The 18941-nt window shown below is 34.4% G+C and overlaps 3 protein-coding genes across 3 annotated transcripts; all 3 read left to right on the forward strand.

Moving 5' to 3' along the window:
- Positions 1-12188: 12188 nt before the first annotated feature.
- Positions 12189-13089, forward strand: BDB00DRAFT_868067 (uncharacterized protein; the record flags this gene model as incomplete). The annotated part of the gene is made up of 4 exons (XM_053126417.1): positions 12189-12221; positions 12291-12519; positions 12628-12778; positions 12909-13089. The coding sequence occupies 4 exons, from the start codon at positions 12189-12191 to the stop codon at positions 13087-13089; spliced, it is 594 nt and encodes a 197-aa protein (XP_052984200.1).
- A 1708-nt stretch (positions 13090-14797) lies between these two features.
- On the forward strand, positions 14798-15139 carry BDB00DRAFT_868068 (uncharacterized protein; the record flags this gene model as incomplete). Its single annotated transcript, XM_053126418.1, has 1 exon — positions 14798-15139. The coding sequence occupies one exon, from the start codon at positions 14798-14800 to the stop codon at positions 15137-15139; it is 342 nt and encodes a 113-aa protein (XP_052984201.1).
- A 3050-nt stretch (positions 15140-18189) lies between these two features.
- Positions 18190-18743, forward strand: BDB00DRAFT_868069 (uncharacterized protein; the record flags this gene model as incomplete). Its single annotated transcript, XM_053126419.1, has 3 exons — positions 18190-18346; positions 18447-18558; positions 18626-18743. The coding sequence occupies 3 exons, from the start codon at positions 18190-18192 to the stop codon at positions 18741-18743; spliced, it is 387 nt and encodes a 128-aa protein (XP_052984202.1).
- Positions 18744-18941: the final 198 nt, after the last annotated feature.

Below are 18941 nucleotides of genomic sequence, written 5' to 3' on the forward strand. Positions count from 1 at the left end.
GGTATTCGTTTTCGAATTCACCTTTGTATAAGTCCTCATACATATCCATGTTTTCATAATACATGAATTTATTTTCATAATCCTTCACCTTCATTGTGTATGGATTCCATATTATATGACTTTTACAGTTCTTATCAACATAGATAATATATAAACGATTGAGCGTTGGCTCTAACTCGTATACTGATTTGTTTTTGTATAACATGTGCGGCATATAGTTACTATTCAGTATTATTGTTATAATTTTCTTTTTAGTAATTGACTTTGTGAATTTGCCATTAAGTTTTAACCATGTTCCTTCTAATATTTAGTTTAAAAATATTAATTTGAAATCAGAACCTATTTCTTCATTATACATAAAATCATAATCATCATCCTTATAATCTGACCAATCAATTTCTTTATTCATTAGATATGCTTGATGACCACCTTGTTCTAATACATCAATGTTATATTTTATATGTCTTACCTACATTTGATGGACCTATAATCCAGTATTGTGGTATCTTATTTTTACTACCAAACATTGTTTCAATACTAAACATAGACCATATATATAATTTATTTCCAGGGTTATTTTCCATATCTGCATCATGAAAGTAAGATTTTAAATTTGATTTTACAGTATCATATTTCTATAGCAATTCTGGATATATTTCAGTAGCCTTCCACATATTAAGCTGCTTAGTAATTAATTGATATCCAAGTAACTGTTGGTGCATTTTTCTGGTTTTAATTTCATGATTTGGATCCATATTATAACAAATATAATCTTTTCCTTTCATACAATAGCTAAGGCGGTTGATTTAGATTATCTTATTTTTTAGGATTTATTATTTGTATCTTTCAATCATATAATATATTAATATTATTTATTAAAAAAATAATCACTATGACAATTAATGAAAATATGATTTTTATAAAAATTAAGGAAAAATAAAATCATAATACCTTAGCAATAAATGTTTTAATTTTTTCTATATAACAACAAGAAAAATTACTATATAAAGTAATAAAAATAAAGGTCCAGTAAAATATATTATAGATTATCTTTATTTTTAAATAAATGATGTTTTTAATAGTTTTTAGAAATTTTTTTTAAGAAAAATTATTGCTAAGTAACAAATATATATATATTATTATAATTCTTTTTATATATTTTTTACTATTTTATTCATTAATTATATTTTTAGTATGAGAATTAGTTTCTTTAACCCAAGAATTATCACTATTATCATATCCTTTCCATTTAACATAAAATATCAATTTATTATCACTATCTATCATATGATCTAAAATCTTTTCAACTTCATATGAATCATCATTTTTATTTTCTTTTCTATAATTTCTTTTCCTTCTTTTTACTGATTCAATTACTTCATTTTCTTGAATTATTTCATTTATATCTTCTATCATTTCTATATCATTTAAATTTAAATTTAAAAGTTGTTCTTGCATTTCTAACATTTCATTATAATCTTTATTAATAGATTGCTCATTTTTAAATATATAATTTAGTTTAGTTTCTTTAGTAGGAAATTCAAAATTATCATTATACCATAACATATGGTGAGGTTGTGTTTCTATATTATAATCTTGTACCATTTTCCATATATTTTTTATAATACAAGAAACCCTAAATTGAATATTATAATATTTAATATCAGATGTTTGAACAGCAGATCTATTGTTATTAAATCTATCAAATTTAGGTGCTAAAACAGAAAAATGATTTTCAATTGATGACCTAAATGAGCCAAATTTTTTATTATAATCTAATTCAGTTACTTTTCTTGAAACATTTTGTTCTTTTCTTATAGGATATACAAAATTTCGTGTATTAAATTTATTATCACTATTATATTCATCTGCATTATTAAGAAATTTTTCTATAAATAGATCATAACCACCATTAAAACCAATACAATCATATTCATAAATTTATTCTTATACAGTTTCATATTAAGGAACATAGTGCCATCATTCCCAATAGCACATTTTTCACTGTCAGATATATATGTTATTGTATTATTCATATCAGATATTATCTGTGTACGTATTCCTGTACCTTTTAATTTATAAAAATATAATGTACGTTTTGATTCTGTTGGATTATAATATTTAATTTTACTATCATGACCATCAAGAAATAAAGTTACATTTTTAAAACCACTAGGATTATTTTTCTTTGCAGCAAGTATCGTAATTTTAATATTTGAAAACATACTATTTAAGTCATTTTTTACAATTTTATTTAAATCAGAATAATTTGATATCCAGAATTTTTTATATAAGTCATAAAATGTTGAAGATGGTATAAATTGATGCATATCTTTACCTGTATATCCAGAAACAATATGATATAATAAAAGTAATCCTTTATCTACTTCATGATAAGGACCTGGATACTCTTTATTTCCATATAAAATTACTAAAAAATAGAATACTGGTAAATAACCAAGTTGATTTAATAATGTATCTTTTATAAATTGAATTGAATTGTTTTTAGTATCTTTTATTTCTGTTCTATGATTATATCTGTTATATATATAAGGCCATTCAATATTAAGAAATTTCCATTTATTTTCAATTAATTTATAAACTTCTTGTTGTAGTTCATCTTGTATATTTATTGATGTGTAATTCATTTTTTTGGTTCAGTCTTTTAACTTTATAAAGCAATCAGGGAAACTTAATAACCTTAGCCAAATGTCAAAAATAAAAAATGATGTAATGTATATTTGAGGAATTACACATATATATAAAATAAATTCAATTTTATTTTTCTTTAAATATTAAAGTAATTGAGTTTAAATTTATTTTTCGGACAAAATGGATTAATTCGGTTGTAATGATTAATATGAAAATATAAAGATTTATATAATAAAATAAATATAGAGACTTTCCAGTTAGCCTCCTAATAGACTTTTGTGGATTACCACCTGGTTTAATATTTGGAGTAACACCATCAATAGTAAAGAATTTACGTGCTGTTTTTATGTCGAAGCGCTCATCCATTTATATCCATATGTGTACATGTTTCTCATGGTTTCTGGTGCAATTTCATCACATGCAATTGCCTTTTCAATTCGATAACCAATACGTTCATGTTTTATAAAGCATTCCATAATTTGCTCTTTTGTTAAATGGAAGTCCTTACAAATATATGTGAACAGCCCTTTAGTGTTTTGGAATCGGAATTCTTTGCCACCCTGCGAGGAATCTGCACCAGAGGTGTTACCCTCTAACATTGCATCAGAAAATTGAGGATTTGAGGATTGAGGATTTGAGGAATCTCACATATTCTCGAATTCTTCTAATTATTTTATTGCGTGCATTATCTTTAGTTTTTTTATCTACTTTAGCCTGTGTAAGGTCATTTTCGAGTTCTGACCTCAGTTGTGTGACAAGAGGTTCATACTCAATATGCTGATGGTTTTCAGCAAGGTGTTTTGCTCTTTCAATTAAGAGCGTCAATGTAACTCCTACAGTCGACCCCCGTTAACGTCAACCCTCAGGGTACCAGTAAAAGTGTTGACCATATCGAGGGTTGACGACCACCGGGGGTAGAGAATAGGCAAAATCTTTAACTAATAAATTTGAAAGGGTACCAGCGAATCGGTTGACGCTATCGGGGTTGACGTTATCGGGGTTGACGTTAACGGGGGTATACTGTAAAATAGGAACAAACTCAGCCATAATGGCTAAGAATGCGAGAAGGTTGAGTTGGTTCATGTCGATTGTTGAAGTAATAAAAATAAAAAATATAACAAATATATTTTGCTTTATATTCTGTGGTATTATTTTTATATTAAAAAAAATTCAATTTTTATTTTTTTCAAAAATTTAAATGTATGCATACTAAGACATTGGTGCATGAATTATTTCAATAAAAATTAATTTGGCTATCCTGACATATCTTAGCTAACAAGTCATCTAGGGTTACTAGATCGCATTAAAATCATCATAACCATGGCTGGTCCCCTTTGTTTGTTGTAAGGAATGCGAGCTTTTACTCACAAACTCAACGTTTTTTATTCCGCAGGCTTGTCAAAAGCAATTGCTTCATTTGCTCTGATAGTCCTCTTCAATATTACTGTACTCAGCAATAAACGAGCAGTTCTGTTTAATATAGGACTGTAGCATAGCATTAGTGTTCGCTTCTAAGTAATTCAGTGCATCTTTACAAATGGATTAGTTAGGTAGGAATGCTAAGGCCCGAATACGCTTACTTTGAAGCAGAGGATTTACTGTTTCCATGGTGATGTCACTGTTGCTGTTAGTTACCAATGGTGTCTGTGAACAATGCTGCGTGTTTGGATCGCAATTTGATTTTTACTATTTATGACGCTTCGCAGTCACACGTTACAAACGTGATTTGACGCAATGTGGTTTACATACGCAGTCAGTGAAACCATTTTCTTGCAACTCTTTGCCAGTATGCCGTTTACTCTTTTTCATCTATCTTTCAGTCCTCTAAGGGGGCTCTCTTGTGGATAAATGCCGCTTGATCTCCCAAGTAGTTATTGATGCATACCTAGAAGGGCAAACTTTGTGCTTTCTAACGTCCCTCTCAATCTCTGCGATTGGCAAATCGCACTTTCTCTACCTATATTTTTCCAAGGGGGCTCTCTTGTGGATAAATGCCGCTTGATCTCCCAAGTGGTTATTGATGCATACCTGGAAGGGCAAACTTTATGCTTTCAGCGTCCCTCTCAATCTCTGGAATCAAACTTATCAACTATTAACCAACTATTATCCTTTACACTATATCCAACCCACTTAACCTCAAAGAAGAATAAATAATAAGTTTAGATTATGACAATAAATTATATTTTATAAAAAGAATATAATTGTAAAAATTAAATGGAAATTATAACTTTATATTTTTATATGAAGAAATATTTTAATTTATTTTAATTTTTATATTAGTTAATTATATTTTTATGATTTTTTTTAAATTTGAAAAAAAGTTTTTTTATTTTGTTTTAGAAAAAATAATTACCATTTAGTGTTTATTCATATTGAATAAAAAAATATAAAACAAAACATAATTTATTTATTAATTGAAAGTAGCGGAACGGTAGTGAGCACCCCCTCCTTTAGGCAAGGAATACTTGGACGCAGCCTAACTTGACAATGAGATTTAGAGATGGAAGGTTGCAGAGGGAGGCAAGCCTTCCATGGGATAATTAAAATAACAACAGCTTTCCTTAAATATAATTTATTATTTATTTTACTGTTATTATTTATTCATCTCATAAAAAAGAATCAAAATTTAATTTTTTGTTTTAAAGAAAATTTACATAAATAGTTAAATTATTCTAAAAGGAATTATTATTTATATGAAATTGAAAAATTTGTTGAAGATGTTAAAAAAAGTTATTATAAAGAATAAATAATAAGTTTAGATTATGACAATAAATTATATTTTATAAAAAGAATATAATTGTAAAAATTAAATGGAAATTATAACTTTATATTTTTATATGAAGAAATATTTTAATTTATTTTAATTTTTATATTAGTTAATTATATTTTTATGATTTTTTTTAAATTTGAAAAAAAGTTTTTTTATTTTGTTTTAGAAAAAATAATTACCATTTAGTGTTTATTCATATTGAATAAAAAAATATAAAACAAAACATAATTTATTTATTAATTGAAAGTAGCGGAACGGTAGTAAGCACCCCCTCCTTTAGGCAAGGAATACTTGGACGCAGCCTAACTTGACAATGAGATTTAGAGATGGAAGGTTGCAGAGGGAGGCAAGCCTTCCATGGGATAATTAAAATAACAACAGCTTTCCTTAAATATAATTTATTATTTATTTTACTGTTATTATTTATTCATCAAATATGTACTTATTATCAGTATACACATGTCCTACAATCTTCTCAATTTCATATGAATTACTATGTTCTATATTTCTCTGTTCTCTTTGATTTTTTCTCTTGCGTTTAGATGTATTATTTTCAGTTCCGTCCTCACTATCTATAGCCATATCTATTGATTGATTAATGTTAAGCTGTAGAAATTTCTGCTGCCATGTCAACCATTTCGTTATATTCAGTATTCACTTTTTGCTCATTTGAAAATACTAAGTCAAGTTTGTTTTTCTTACTTGGGAATTCAAAATCTTTTCCATACCATAATTTATGATGTGGTTGTACCTCTATATTATACTTATTTACAAATCGCCATATATTAGTAAGATTACAAGCAACACGAAACTGAATATTATAATATCTTATATCTGTTATTTGCAATGCTGCACGGTTATTATTAAATCGTTTAAATTTAGAGCCTAACATAGAGAACTGTGCTTCTATTGCTGAACGAAATGATCCAAACTTATTATTAAAGTATGTCTCATTGATTGTTAACTTTTGTCCTGGTTCTTTTCTTATGGGATGTAAAAAATTACGATCATAAAAACTATATACAGCATCTGTCGCATTATCTTTAAACTTTTGTATAAATAATTTATATCTACCATCCATTCCTAAACAATCTGCCTCACTTATTTTTTTATATAGTTTCATATTAATAAACATAGTACCATCATTTCCGATAGCCCATTTTTCAGATACTGAAACATGTGTAATTATTTCATTCATATCCTGTATAACTTATGTACGTACAGCTGGCCCTTTTAATTTATATGAATATAATTGTGAATGTGACTCATTTGGTTTATAATACTTTATTTTACTATCATGTCCATCAATAAATAGTGTAACATTCTTAAAACCATCTGGATTGTTTATTATTGCTGATAGAATGCGAATACATGGTGATGAGAACATACTATCTAGATCTTGTTTTACCTTTTTATTCAATTCATTATAGTTAGTAATCTAGAACCACTTATATAAATCATAAAATGTTGCATATGGCATAACAGTATGTATATCCTTTCCTGATACACCTGATACCATATGATATAATAATGCAAGTCCTTTTTCAATCTTGCGGTATGGCCCTAGATATTCAATATTTCCATATAAAACTGTAAGAAAATAAAATACAGGTATAAATCCAAATCTATTAAGTAATACATCCTTTATATCATTTATTGTATTATTCTTCATATCTTTAATAGCTGTTCTATGATTAAATCTATGTTGCATTTCAGGCCAAGATTTATCAAGAAAAGTCCATTTATTATCAATTAAATTTTTAATTTCAATATCGAGTTGTTCAGTGTGTTGTGTTATGCTCATTTTTATTTGTTGTTATATACTTTAAACAATCGCTCTTTTTTTTCTCGTGGGAGGCTACCAATATAAATAAAAAAATTCAATTTTTATTATTTTTATTGTAAATCATTAATTAATTCAGCCACTGATGGTTATACCGATCATAGTAATTCTATTATCTACATTACAGCTAGTAGATTATAATTGGTTAGACAACTAATAGTAGGACGCCAAACTACTAATACAAAACTCAAATCAAGCAAAAAGGAAACCTGAGCTGGGGGAAGTTGCTGTGGCAATTCTTAGCGCGCACAGAACGCGAGTAAGCAGCTCCACCACTACTCCTACTACCTCCTTTGCCGCCGCCGCAAGCTCCACTACTACTTCAACCTCATCCGCAGATATTCCAGAAAAACTGAGCGTAGAGGATAAGAAGAAAGTCGCAGATCTGTACGCGTCTTTCCAGAAGAACAAGATGTGGAAGTTGAAGAGTGGGAAGTTTGTTGATGAGCAAATGGCGAAGTTGGTAACGAAAGCCGAATTCGAACAGTAAGTCTACACGGCAATCAATGACTGTACACCAGATTGATATTAATCTCTGTCTTGTATGTCCTTTGAAAGTCCTGTTCACTTGGTGATCTTTGATCCCTCGGACATCGCGTAGAAAGAATATTTTGACGACGATGAACTCAAGGAAATCCGCGGATTTCGTGCTCCAAAGGTGCCATCTCTGAGCATTGTTGAACCTTAAAAAAATTCGTAAGTTCTTAACTTACGAAGTGCTTCTTTTTATGGTTCTTTTCAAAGAAGAAAAAGGTTATGAATTCTCAACCAAAATTTTAATTTTGGGTATTGCAGAATTCATAGATAATTGTTTTTCCATAATAAAATTTTTTAATTTTTTGTCTTGGCAAAAACTATTATCCGAAAAAAATGATTATTTTTTTCAAAGAAATTAAAAATTAATTAATCAATTTTTAATTTCGAAATGATATATCTTTTTAAAAAATTAACTTTAAAGATTTTTATTTATTAATGATGCTCTCTACCTGCAGAACTTGAAGAATTCGCTGTATCATTTGGAGAAAAAGTGAGGAAATTTTGTCACAGTACCCCGAATCAGAATATTGAATTAACCTTTTTCCTTTTCTCTTGCTTTTACTAGAACAACTTACGTGATATTTACGATTATGCCAACTCGTACAAAGTCGACTTACAGCAGGCAGACCTTTGTTAGATACGGTTATCAACAATGCTGTCAGTGCGTTTACTATTCCACAAATATTTTGACAAAGAGCATTCAGAGTCTGATCTCCTGAAGCATGCGTGGGAGTTTTTAGACAGCTGCTTTGATGCATCTGAGTTTATTACTGCTATCAGGTATACATAAAAACATCTAGACTAAAAATAATCAGGAAGACATTTTCAAAACAATCAATAGTGGGGGAAAGGCCAGCAAAGCGACATCAAAAGCTCAGAACTAAGAGCACTTAATTGGTTCCGTGGAAGCCACTTCACGTAAAAAAGTTGGCACAAAAGTTGACCTTTTGTACAAAGCACTGCTGATGGAGTTGGGCGCCATCGAAGTTGGTGCGTTTAATGATCGAAGCAGCACTAAATCAATTATGGAGTTGGGCATAAAATGCCTGGAAAACATTGAAGGATATACTGGTCGATCTTGAGTGCACCAACTTCACTCAGCTACGTAACATGTGGACTTGTGGCTACATCCTTTCTGGTAGGTACAAACTAGTGGTGTAGCGAAATTCAAATAAGGTGGTTAAGGTCTGTTGCCTAGTTTGTTGGATAATATGCTTACATACATCTCTTCGAAACAAAATTGATAGGCCTTTATATGCAGTTTCTAATTGCCGATTGTCCAGAAGGATATGTATGCAGACTGACCAAGCTTGAGGACTGGGCACCATACCCCACTTGCGGAGAGAATTTTGTTTGTGACTTTTTTTATTTGCTGGAATTAGCGTGGGCCCGCAAAAGTATAATGGAAGAAACTAGAGTTGCTGCAGTAACAAAGACAAACCGAAAGCACGGATCGTTTCATCCATCAACCATCCAACCAATTCTAAGCCATTCCTTCTACCATACCAAAAAGACGAACGCGAAAAAAAGAAAAGTCGATAGCGAACTCACCCTTGACGATCAACCCGCAACAGTTACAGATTAAGCCATACATAGGTTTTCTGTACATATTGGAATATTATATAATAACTGTATAGCGTATATCTGTGTCAAATCCTAACCCCAATTAGCATCAAAGTACCTCAAAATGATATTCCATAAAATTTTAGTAATAATGTTTAGCTCATGGAATATGCACTCATTTGGCTATACTCATATCTACAGTTGATTCTGCAAATTGTGGATGATGCACAGCAGCCAGCCTTTTTTACATATCGTTTATGAGCACTTGCTGCAAAGTGAATAAGGTGTATGTGATGAAAATGATATTCTCCTTCAAAGAACGATAATCATACGTTGGAAAGTCCTAGACCTAGTATAGGTATTGTGATGAAGCACTTCACATACAGAACTAGCTAAATACTATCCCCCGTTTGATGCGCCAATAAAACGAAAATGTACGGAACCCATAATATTACAAAACAATGTATCTGCTGTTATATCACAGACGTCGGACCTGACATTGGGTAGCTACATACATTGTACAGTACTTATTCTCTCTCTTTATATATATATATCACAAGGTACTTGGCAGATCAGGCACTAAAGATAGCGTTACAACGTGTCTGTAACTCATTGTATGAGTGTGATGTATGTATCCTGCATGCATACGCTTGACAGCGCTTACTACTAGAAGTGCAGTTAAAATCCCGCCTTTTTTTAAGCTACATATGCGTGCAGCGTCTTATCCGCGATACTGTAAGTTTATCGGCCACAGTTGTCCCCCGTTTTTGCAGTACTGTAGTGGTTTTCCATACGAGAGTCTGCAAAAAGTGAGGACCTGTAAAAGACGAGGACGGCTTTAAGTGTGTTTAACTAAGTTTACCAGCAACGGGATTGCTTCCAAAAAAGCTGCAAAAAGTGTGGATGAAAATAAAGAAACAGGATTGACTGTATAATAAGTATACATTTGCCACTGTTTGCAGTAAGCTCATGTTTCTCACATCAAACTTTGGCATGTGCGGATCAGCTGCATTTGCAAGTACAGTGGTCCCCCGCTTTTTGCAGCAGCGGTTTCTGGTGGAAAAAACTGCAAAAAGTGGGGAACTGCAAAAAGTGAGGATGAGTATGAGATGTTACACAGACTGAGTCTATTATGTTAATCAAGTGTCAATGATAGTAAACCAATTGAAAGTGTCGGTGTTGTACTGAGGCTACTTATTATAAATCAACTCTTATATAAAAGGCTGTCGTCTAATTCTTGATGTTTATATACTGCACTATCGACACCTCCACACCACTATGGTAAAAGCAAAATACCCAAAGCTTACTGACGAGCAAAAGGACGCTATCTATCAACATTACATGTAGATGTCACTGGTTCAAGACTCTGTGTCCTAGGCTCTCGAGTTAATAGCGGAAAATTGCAGGTCCCCATTTTTGGCCTGCAAAATGCAAAAAGTGAGGAAACTGCAATTTTACTAAGTGATGAGCGGGTATGCTCCAAAAAAATCTGCAAAAATTGAGGATCTGCAAAAAGTGGGGCTGCAAAAAGCGGGGGACCACTGTAAGAGAAAGAAAAATCCAAAATCATAAACATAGAAACTACAAAGCACAGGTGTAAAGGATTCATTGTTTTCGTTTATTATTTACTAAGAGCATGGCGTCATGCCTTTTTCCCAAATACAAAATGCTTTTTATAGAAAGGAATGTTACCTTATGTCTTGTGTCTTCTAGCTATGAGTTCTCCAATTGATTTCGACACGCAACGACACAATTGCATTCGTCTCGCTCGTCCCAGCTGGGACATCCTCAAAAAAAGTGCTTGATAGTCACAAAGAGAAGCATACTGCCAAATGGGACTTATAACTTCTCTTCTCCAACCAGCACATTAGCCTGTTGAGGTTCATGTCAATCAAGAAGTAGAAGATGGCGAGCACACAACATCCAATGGTATGGAAAATAAGAACGCTAAGGATGCCATTATTGAAAAAGCGCTCTAAAACGTACAATCGAACTAGAGGACTATACTCTAGAGCCAAGCAACGATGATAGCGATACTGACTCGGTTGCTGATGATGACGACGATAACGAAAGTAGCATACATGGAGCCGATAGCGTACAACAAAACCAAAATGGCCTTACGGTATCTGAACTAGATCAAGAAAGCCGTGTGTTCGGTGAACAAGTGCTGCATACTCTTCCGCAGCATCCACGCAACGGTCCAGAATACATGGCTACAAGGGTTCTAAAGGATGCATTCCATCTCATGGACCAGATAAAGCTACCGCGCAGATATGGTCTAGCAAACGACTTCTAAAGACGATTTCGTGACGCACTCTTTGTTGTTGATGAAGAGGACATAAAACGTGTTAAGGAAGTTTTGCAGAAACAAGGAACGACATGGGAATACAAACTCATCAAAAAGCCATGATGGGTGTTCAGGCGTGTTAAGCGTAAGCATATCATACAAATGAACTTTGACGCACCGCTACATAGGCTTACATTGTTTTTTAAAAAAAGGTATTATACCCCCTCCCACTGTACTGTATCCTGACATCAAACAACTCTTTGACACATACGGGCCAATGAAATGTGCTAGGTCGGGACGTACTTTGTTCGACAACGAAGCATGGAGACAATCAAAGAATGCTCTCCGATCAATCCATGAAGGGCATGTGTCTGATCCCCCTAACATTTCATTCTATTACAAAATTGGGATTGATCGAGATGGATTACCACTTTACCGTTGCTGCCGTGAGACAAACTCCCTGGAGGGAGGAATCCATCAGATGCTATCCGTAAATTTGGCTCATTCGGTGCTCTCCTCAATTGGCGGATGCTATGATGGCTGATTATCGTCTACGCCATAACATAGATGTAAGTAACAGATTATCTTGTGCAATAATAATTGTATTATTTCACATTAGCTATGGTGTTTCCCATTAGGTTGGATCTGTTAATCGTTACGGAAAGGTGCACAAAGGCCATTATGAACCATGGCTGACTCAGCATATCAATGATTTACGTGCATTTTTCGGTCTTCATTTTACGTATCAGGAACCAGGTGTTCATGAGCACGCTACGACTCATGTTGCATCCTTTGGCGAGAAGTTCGGTATTTCTCCTCTTCCAAGCGAAATGATGGCCTCTTATGGTATTGAAAAATATCAACGTGGTACTACGACGGATACAACTTGAAGTGCTTCATTATCGGATTTAGCCACCCTAATCGTGCTGAGAGAATCCACACTACAGCAAGCAGGGAATCAATACAAATATATAGCTCGATGTCAGGGTGCAGCACACGCAATTCTTCCTGTACACACTAAGGAAGAGATCACAGAATTTGACAAGCTACTACGCGAACATTTTAGATTACAAGTGAACAATAATCAACAACCCAATTACAAAAATGTGGTCGAAGCTAGTCAACGGTATCACCATTTTCTACAAAACACCTGAGCACCTCAGAAGCTACTATAATACATGGAAAGAATACGAAAACATAAAAAACACAGAAAAAAATTACAAAAACATACTCCAGCCCTTGGAAACACAATACAGATCGGCAGACAGAAAGCGACACATACCAGATGCCCAGACACCTTCTCCGCTAAAGGTTCCTCGCTTGCAAATGGCTTCCAACATCGACTACCAGCATCAGCAAAACATCATAGCAACGACCATATCATCAGCTTCAATACCTGGGGAGACAGCCATGTTTGATTTTGCCAGTGTTTTCTAACCAATGGCAGCAACAAGCAATCATCAATATAGAAAGATCACAGCAACAGGAGCCAGAAACAAAACTAGCACCAGCAGAAGCACTACCAGGAAGCATCCTTGACGGTCTTCCGGCATCAAGGCGCTTAAACGGCGTTGTAAAACTTGCAAATCATCCGAATGTAGTGGCAAAAACAATCGCGCTAGATGTCCACAGAACAGTCAGCAAAGTATCATTGAATAGATCATTTCAGAATTACACATGCCCTTAAAACCGAATTAATACAGTTGGATTGATAAATTTGAGACTTCTGGGTATCAAAAAGTGGCAAAAGACCCAAAGCTATGATACGCTTTGGGCCATTTTGGGAAAAATAATCCTGTCGGCCCACCTATGATACGCGGGCCAAGTTTTCTATATAATATCCTCTTTATCCTTTTTTATACTGTTTGTTTGACAGTATCAAACGGCAATTAATGTAGAAAAGAGCCAGTACTTACTAATATATGGCTACAGGTTAAGGGGGCACTTCATTATTCATACCAATGAATAGTAATACTTTCAGCAGCATAAGCGAACAAGAGCACGTTAGCGATGAGAAGAACTACGTATGCAGTATCAAATTTTATTACTTTACTTGTCAAGAGACAACTCATTTGTTCAGACGAGTACAGATAATGGTAACTCTTGTAACATAAACAGAAGACTACCACTGTGAAAAAATTCTGGTTTCATAGATTAGGCTGATGCTCTATTTTTGGTTGGGAGAAAAACCCCACCGCTGGTTATATCTGGTTGTTTCTGGATTTTCCTTGTTAAGTTATATAAAAAAGTTCTCTCTAAGACAGTCCTTTTGAAATGTCGGTTGTGTGTGTGTGTGTGATGGGACTAAGTGAGTACGTGGGACTTCAAATAGATTTTTTATTCCGAAAGAGAATAAAGAGCACATTGTATTACTGCTCTTGTTGTGTATATATAACCGACTAATCGGAGTGATGTGTGATTAATTGAGTAGTGCGGGACTATTGTTCCAGACATGACACCTTCATCTTTGAAGGTTATATCTCGTTGAGTGAAAAGCCGTGTTGCTTATATCTAATTGTTTCTGGTCTTTTCTGGTTAGTGGTACACCAAAAAAAAATCTATTGAAGACAATTATTCTATCTCTGTAAATTATACATGGTCATTCCTGGTTCAATTGAGCTACAACACACAAAATTTCATATTGAGGTTCGTGAAAAGAACCTAGTAGAGACTGCTTGTATTGTACACCAAGGATTCGAACGTAATGTACTACGAAGCGTTATACAGTAGTAGTACTTACATTGTTTCTTATTGAGGCTGGCATTATTACAATCGTCGACATGCATGACATCGATGATATTTTCATTACTGGTTAAATCTTGTCTTGCTGGTTTGTATCGCCAAGAGATATGTCATCAGTTTGCGACAAAGCGGCAGCTGTTGTGTTTGCATGAATTCGTAATGTTCAGCGTAGTTTTTCTTTACATTAAAAAAAAAAAAGAACAGTGTAAGATGTTTCGTTCACTTGTCAAAAGTATCTTCTTATCATACTAATAAGAACGATTTCAAGGTGCGCTTGTCTTATTTTAGGTTCAATTACATTCCACACTTATGCTTAATTCAACGTCCTTTCCTTTGTTTTTCTTTGCTTCTTCCCTCCTACACATACTCCCTCCCTATCAGCATCATTCTGACGCTACCAACTATGGCAAACAACGTATATGCAGAAGGCTATTACAGCGATGGCAGCATCGATAACGAAATGGACGCTTATACAGTATCATCTAATCGTATTGACAGTCTAGATGAACGGCAACTGCGCATAGAGACGATCTGTGCTCAGATAGCTCGGAATTCCCAAGCGCGTGAGCAGGCTAACCAGGAAGAAACCAGCAGCATTATCTATGATGCTATGCCTGTGGAGCACTTGATACCGCCCCCATCCGTACTCAGCAAGAAGGAGATAGTGAATCGCGTGATGATCGAGGCATGTGGCCTAGAGGGAGAAAGCTCAGTACGGCAGACGAGGTCCTCACCAAACATGTAATGAAAGTAGCCGTATCCCGCCTGAAGAAAAAAGTTGCTCCTAACCAGGGCCGAAGCAAAGAAGGTGGGACGGACTATTTGTCACAAACGCTCATCGATGACACCATCGCGAAAATTGAGAATATGGCGATGCAGCATGCGCAAATACCATTGTTCGATGTATTAGCCATCACAACCGCAAAAATAAAAGTTATAAGATATTAATTTCAGTGAACCTCCCTGCTTTCCTCTTAATGTAATTGCTTTTTCTGTGAATTGCAGTCGTCATAGGCATTAACAGATAATTTCTATTTAAAAATGTGGACAAAATCTGTTGTTTTCTTTGAGTGTAAGTGAATTGTTTAAAATATGTGATTTTCTATGAGAGCGAAGGAAAACCTGTAAATAAACATTTGTTATTTTCTATGAAAAAATATTGCTTTGTGTATGATATGCATCTCTATTAATGATTGTTAATTTATCGGTATATATGTGGAAATCTATGAGAAACTGTGAATGTCATAAAATAACGATTGATAAGACAAGAGGCTTTTCGAACTTTAAGAAAAAGTTGGCTTCCGACCACGCAGTGAATCAGGAATGGGGCGTTCTGTACGCACAAAGAATTATTAACGAAAAAAGAAGTGATCAAATCGCGTGCGAACGGATTAATGTTCGATGTAAAAGCTGTCTAGAATTGAGATATGGGATCTTTGAAACTATTGACTGCGGTGTACTCATGGTGAAGAAGAACGTATCGAAAGAAGAGGTCCAATATTATTGACTGTGTCCGTCTTGGTGGACCAATAATTGCAAGTCACTCTAGGACAAAGTAGGTTGAGAGTGCTTTTTGATGTAGTAAGGGTCGTTGCGTAGGCGTAAGCTTTTGCAAGGTGATTTTGCGAGGAATTACTGGCACGCTAAGTAAACAATTAGACTGTGAGAGTTATGCAAAGAAGAAAAACTGAAATAGTGATTTACAAGTAGGTTTTTGAAATTGACTCTTTTTTTGGAAGGTCGAATTCGTCCTATGTAAAGAAAGTTAAAGATGGTTCTTGCACAAGTCGATAATGGCAATAATTTTTTACTACTGCGGTAATTAGGTTTCTTATGTCTGTTAAAGCGTTTTTTCGGGAACATTGCAGTTTGAGAAAGAGGAAGAAGACATATGGAAAATGAAAATATTGGGAAGTCGAACTTTAATAGATATTCTATTGAACGGTTTTATTTTTATGATGTTTGGAAGATTGAGCGAAAGAGATAGAAATGACAAGGGTTTTCAGTGAGAGAATAATTACATGAATGGTGTACTATTGGAGCTGTAAGTTAATTTGGTTGAAACAACGATAAGCACGCATAAAGTGCAAATATGTTGATGGCACTAGCTAGTGTAGATAGGGTTACATATCAATTCACTGTAATTTTGATTAGAAGAAGTTCAGCGAGAAAAACGGTAAATGATGAGTGAATTACGACATATATGTGCCAGCGTTTAATATTGTGATAGAAAGGGAAACGAAAATTTGGTCGCGTTTGACAGTGAAACAGTAGCAAAGGAAACCAAAAGTACGTCGTGAAGGGTTGAAACAGCGTCAATGTTCCACTGGTTACCATGCAACAAGCGTGACAGGATACGGACAGCATGTATGCAATAGGGCGTTTCACGCTCCGACTGATGTCGTCGCTAGCTTCGTACAGAACGCCCTAATAACTGCTGCACTCATATCTTTTTCATTGCTTCATATGTGAGATGGGTTTCCGAGTTTTAAATGATTCCTCTATTTTACCACTCACTATCCTAATCATTCTTTTTGGCGAGTCAATTTTTACAGCAGACTAGTTATTATTGCTGACTAGCAATAGCAGACTCATAAGAAAAATCTTTAGCGAGTCTATTATCAAAGTCTGTCAATTTTGACAGACAATATGTCCGACAATAGCTATCCTATTATTTTATAAATTCTTAGTTCTTTTGGCGAGTCTGCTGGAGTGTTAACTAGCTATTATTTTCCATTAAATTTAGGATATTTAATATTAACAACTAAAGCTGTTATATTTAATTAATTCTGCATATAAGTATGGACCACCCCCCAGTCCATATCTTACATCTCTAAATCTCATTGTTAAGTTACATTTCGTCGTAAACTCCTCATGTAAGGCTATAAAAGAACCTTCGTTGCTTTTATTATCTACATTTAATTATAAACCTAAAGGCTTATAATGAACCTTTTTAATGCAATACATATAAATTCTACATTTGCTAAGCCAACGTTGTTCGCGTAAAATAACTTACAGCGTGACCCGTATTCGATCTCACATCCCCTGAGCCAAAAAGGGCACACGATCTTTTTACGCGCCATCGCCGGTATAGTCTATATTGTATATATGCTGATGCCATTATTCAGAACGGACATGGTGGCGCCGTGCAACGCTGCATTCACTAAGCCGTAATCTCTAGAAGACCGATTTACACGTATTCGATGCTGTTTATTGGTGAAGCAAAAATTTATGTAGCATTATGTCTCAGGCGTATCCTACTTTTCATAGCTGTGAGTGCGCTGATGGATTGTATGATGTAGACTGGTGGCACTGCAGCAGCTGATACTTGGTTAGCTCTTGAGAGCACTTTCTCAATCCAGGGTCGTGATGACCATTTATTGAACATGAGGACTGTGTGTGCAATCATCAAGCCTTTCACGTGCCCTGAAAGACCTAGCAAAAGGCATCTGTAAAAATTGTGGCACATAGCACCTGCTGTTGACACTTTTCACATGTGCGACTACTGACACTGGGTCAGTGGGTTTTTCTTCGTTCGCTCCCAAATTTGTGAAACGTTAACGCACGACACTACTTTTTGCTATTGTATACTTTTCTGGATGGTGTGTCGGTACAACATCATCCGGTTAGCGACTGTCGGTGGTCATCGATAATATTCATATATCCTCTATGTATTAAGAAATTGACAAGGTTGAAATTGCTGCGGTGATCAAAATTACATAAACACACGTTAATGTCCATTCTTCAGGGCGCATCCCAACTTTTGAAGCTTCTTTCGGATCCATACACAAACAAATGATTGCCCATCGCATAAAAAACGATTACCGAGCATTACTAAAAGCTGGTTATGCAGCTGTAAAACATGAACGGAAAAACAAGATACAGATCCGTCAACGCATTCGTAACCGCTTCGAGGATTCATCATCTTCGCTGGCTGTCAATGACCAGAAAAGTAATAATAAACTATTCAGGACGATCTCCACCATTTTCATACCGCAGTGGGCTACAAACGCGTCTCCATACTAAGTTGCGATGTGTCTTTTTTCGTATAGTACAAAACACAATTGAATTTTTAAAGTCGGCGGCAAAACGACGAGGGTTAGAGCATGATATTGTGCGCAATATATGCAATCTGGATCGATATCGCGCCGAATACGACATCAGGTCTGTGAAGACAACTGTTTTATAACATTTATCAAATCAATTGATTTTAGGTTTTTTGTATATGTAGGCCACCGATGTATAGTAAAAAGTTTTCAAAGGAGGTTCGGCAACTTCATCAAAGCAGTTACGAAGAATTGGATTTGTTGATAAAGATGCTAAATGACGACCTACAGATCTGTCTATGAGAAGGTACTGCTATAAATCCTCTACGATTGGCTAATCAATCACACCGGGACAATATAGCAATAGATACACACACACACACACCCTTCGGGTCTTCCTTCTCTCCATGATTATATACCCAACCACCACATACAGATGTTCACACCCTCAAGTGTACTACAAAAGAAGAAGTATTGTGTGATGTGCTCCCAATAATAGGA

Source organism: Zychaea mexicana (assembly GCF_025766255.1).
Source record: "Zychaea mexicana strain RSA 1403 chromosome Unknown BDB00scaffold_7, whole genome shotgun sequence".
Lineage (NCBI taxonomy): Eukaryota > Fungi > Mucoromycota > Mucoromycetes > Mucorales > Lichtheimiaceae > Zychaea > Zychaea mexicana.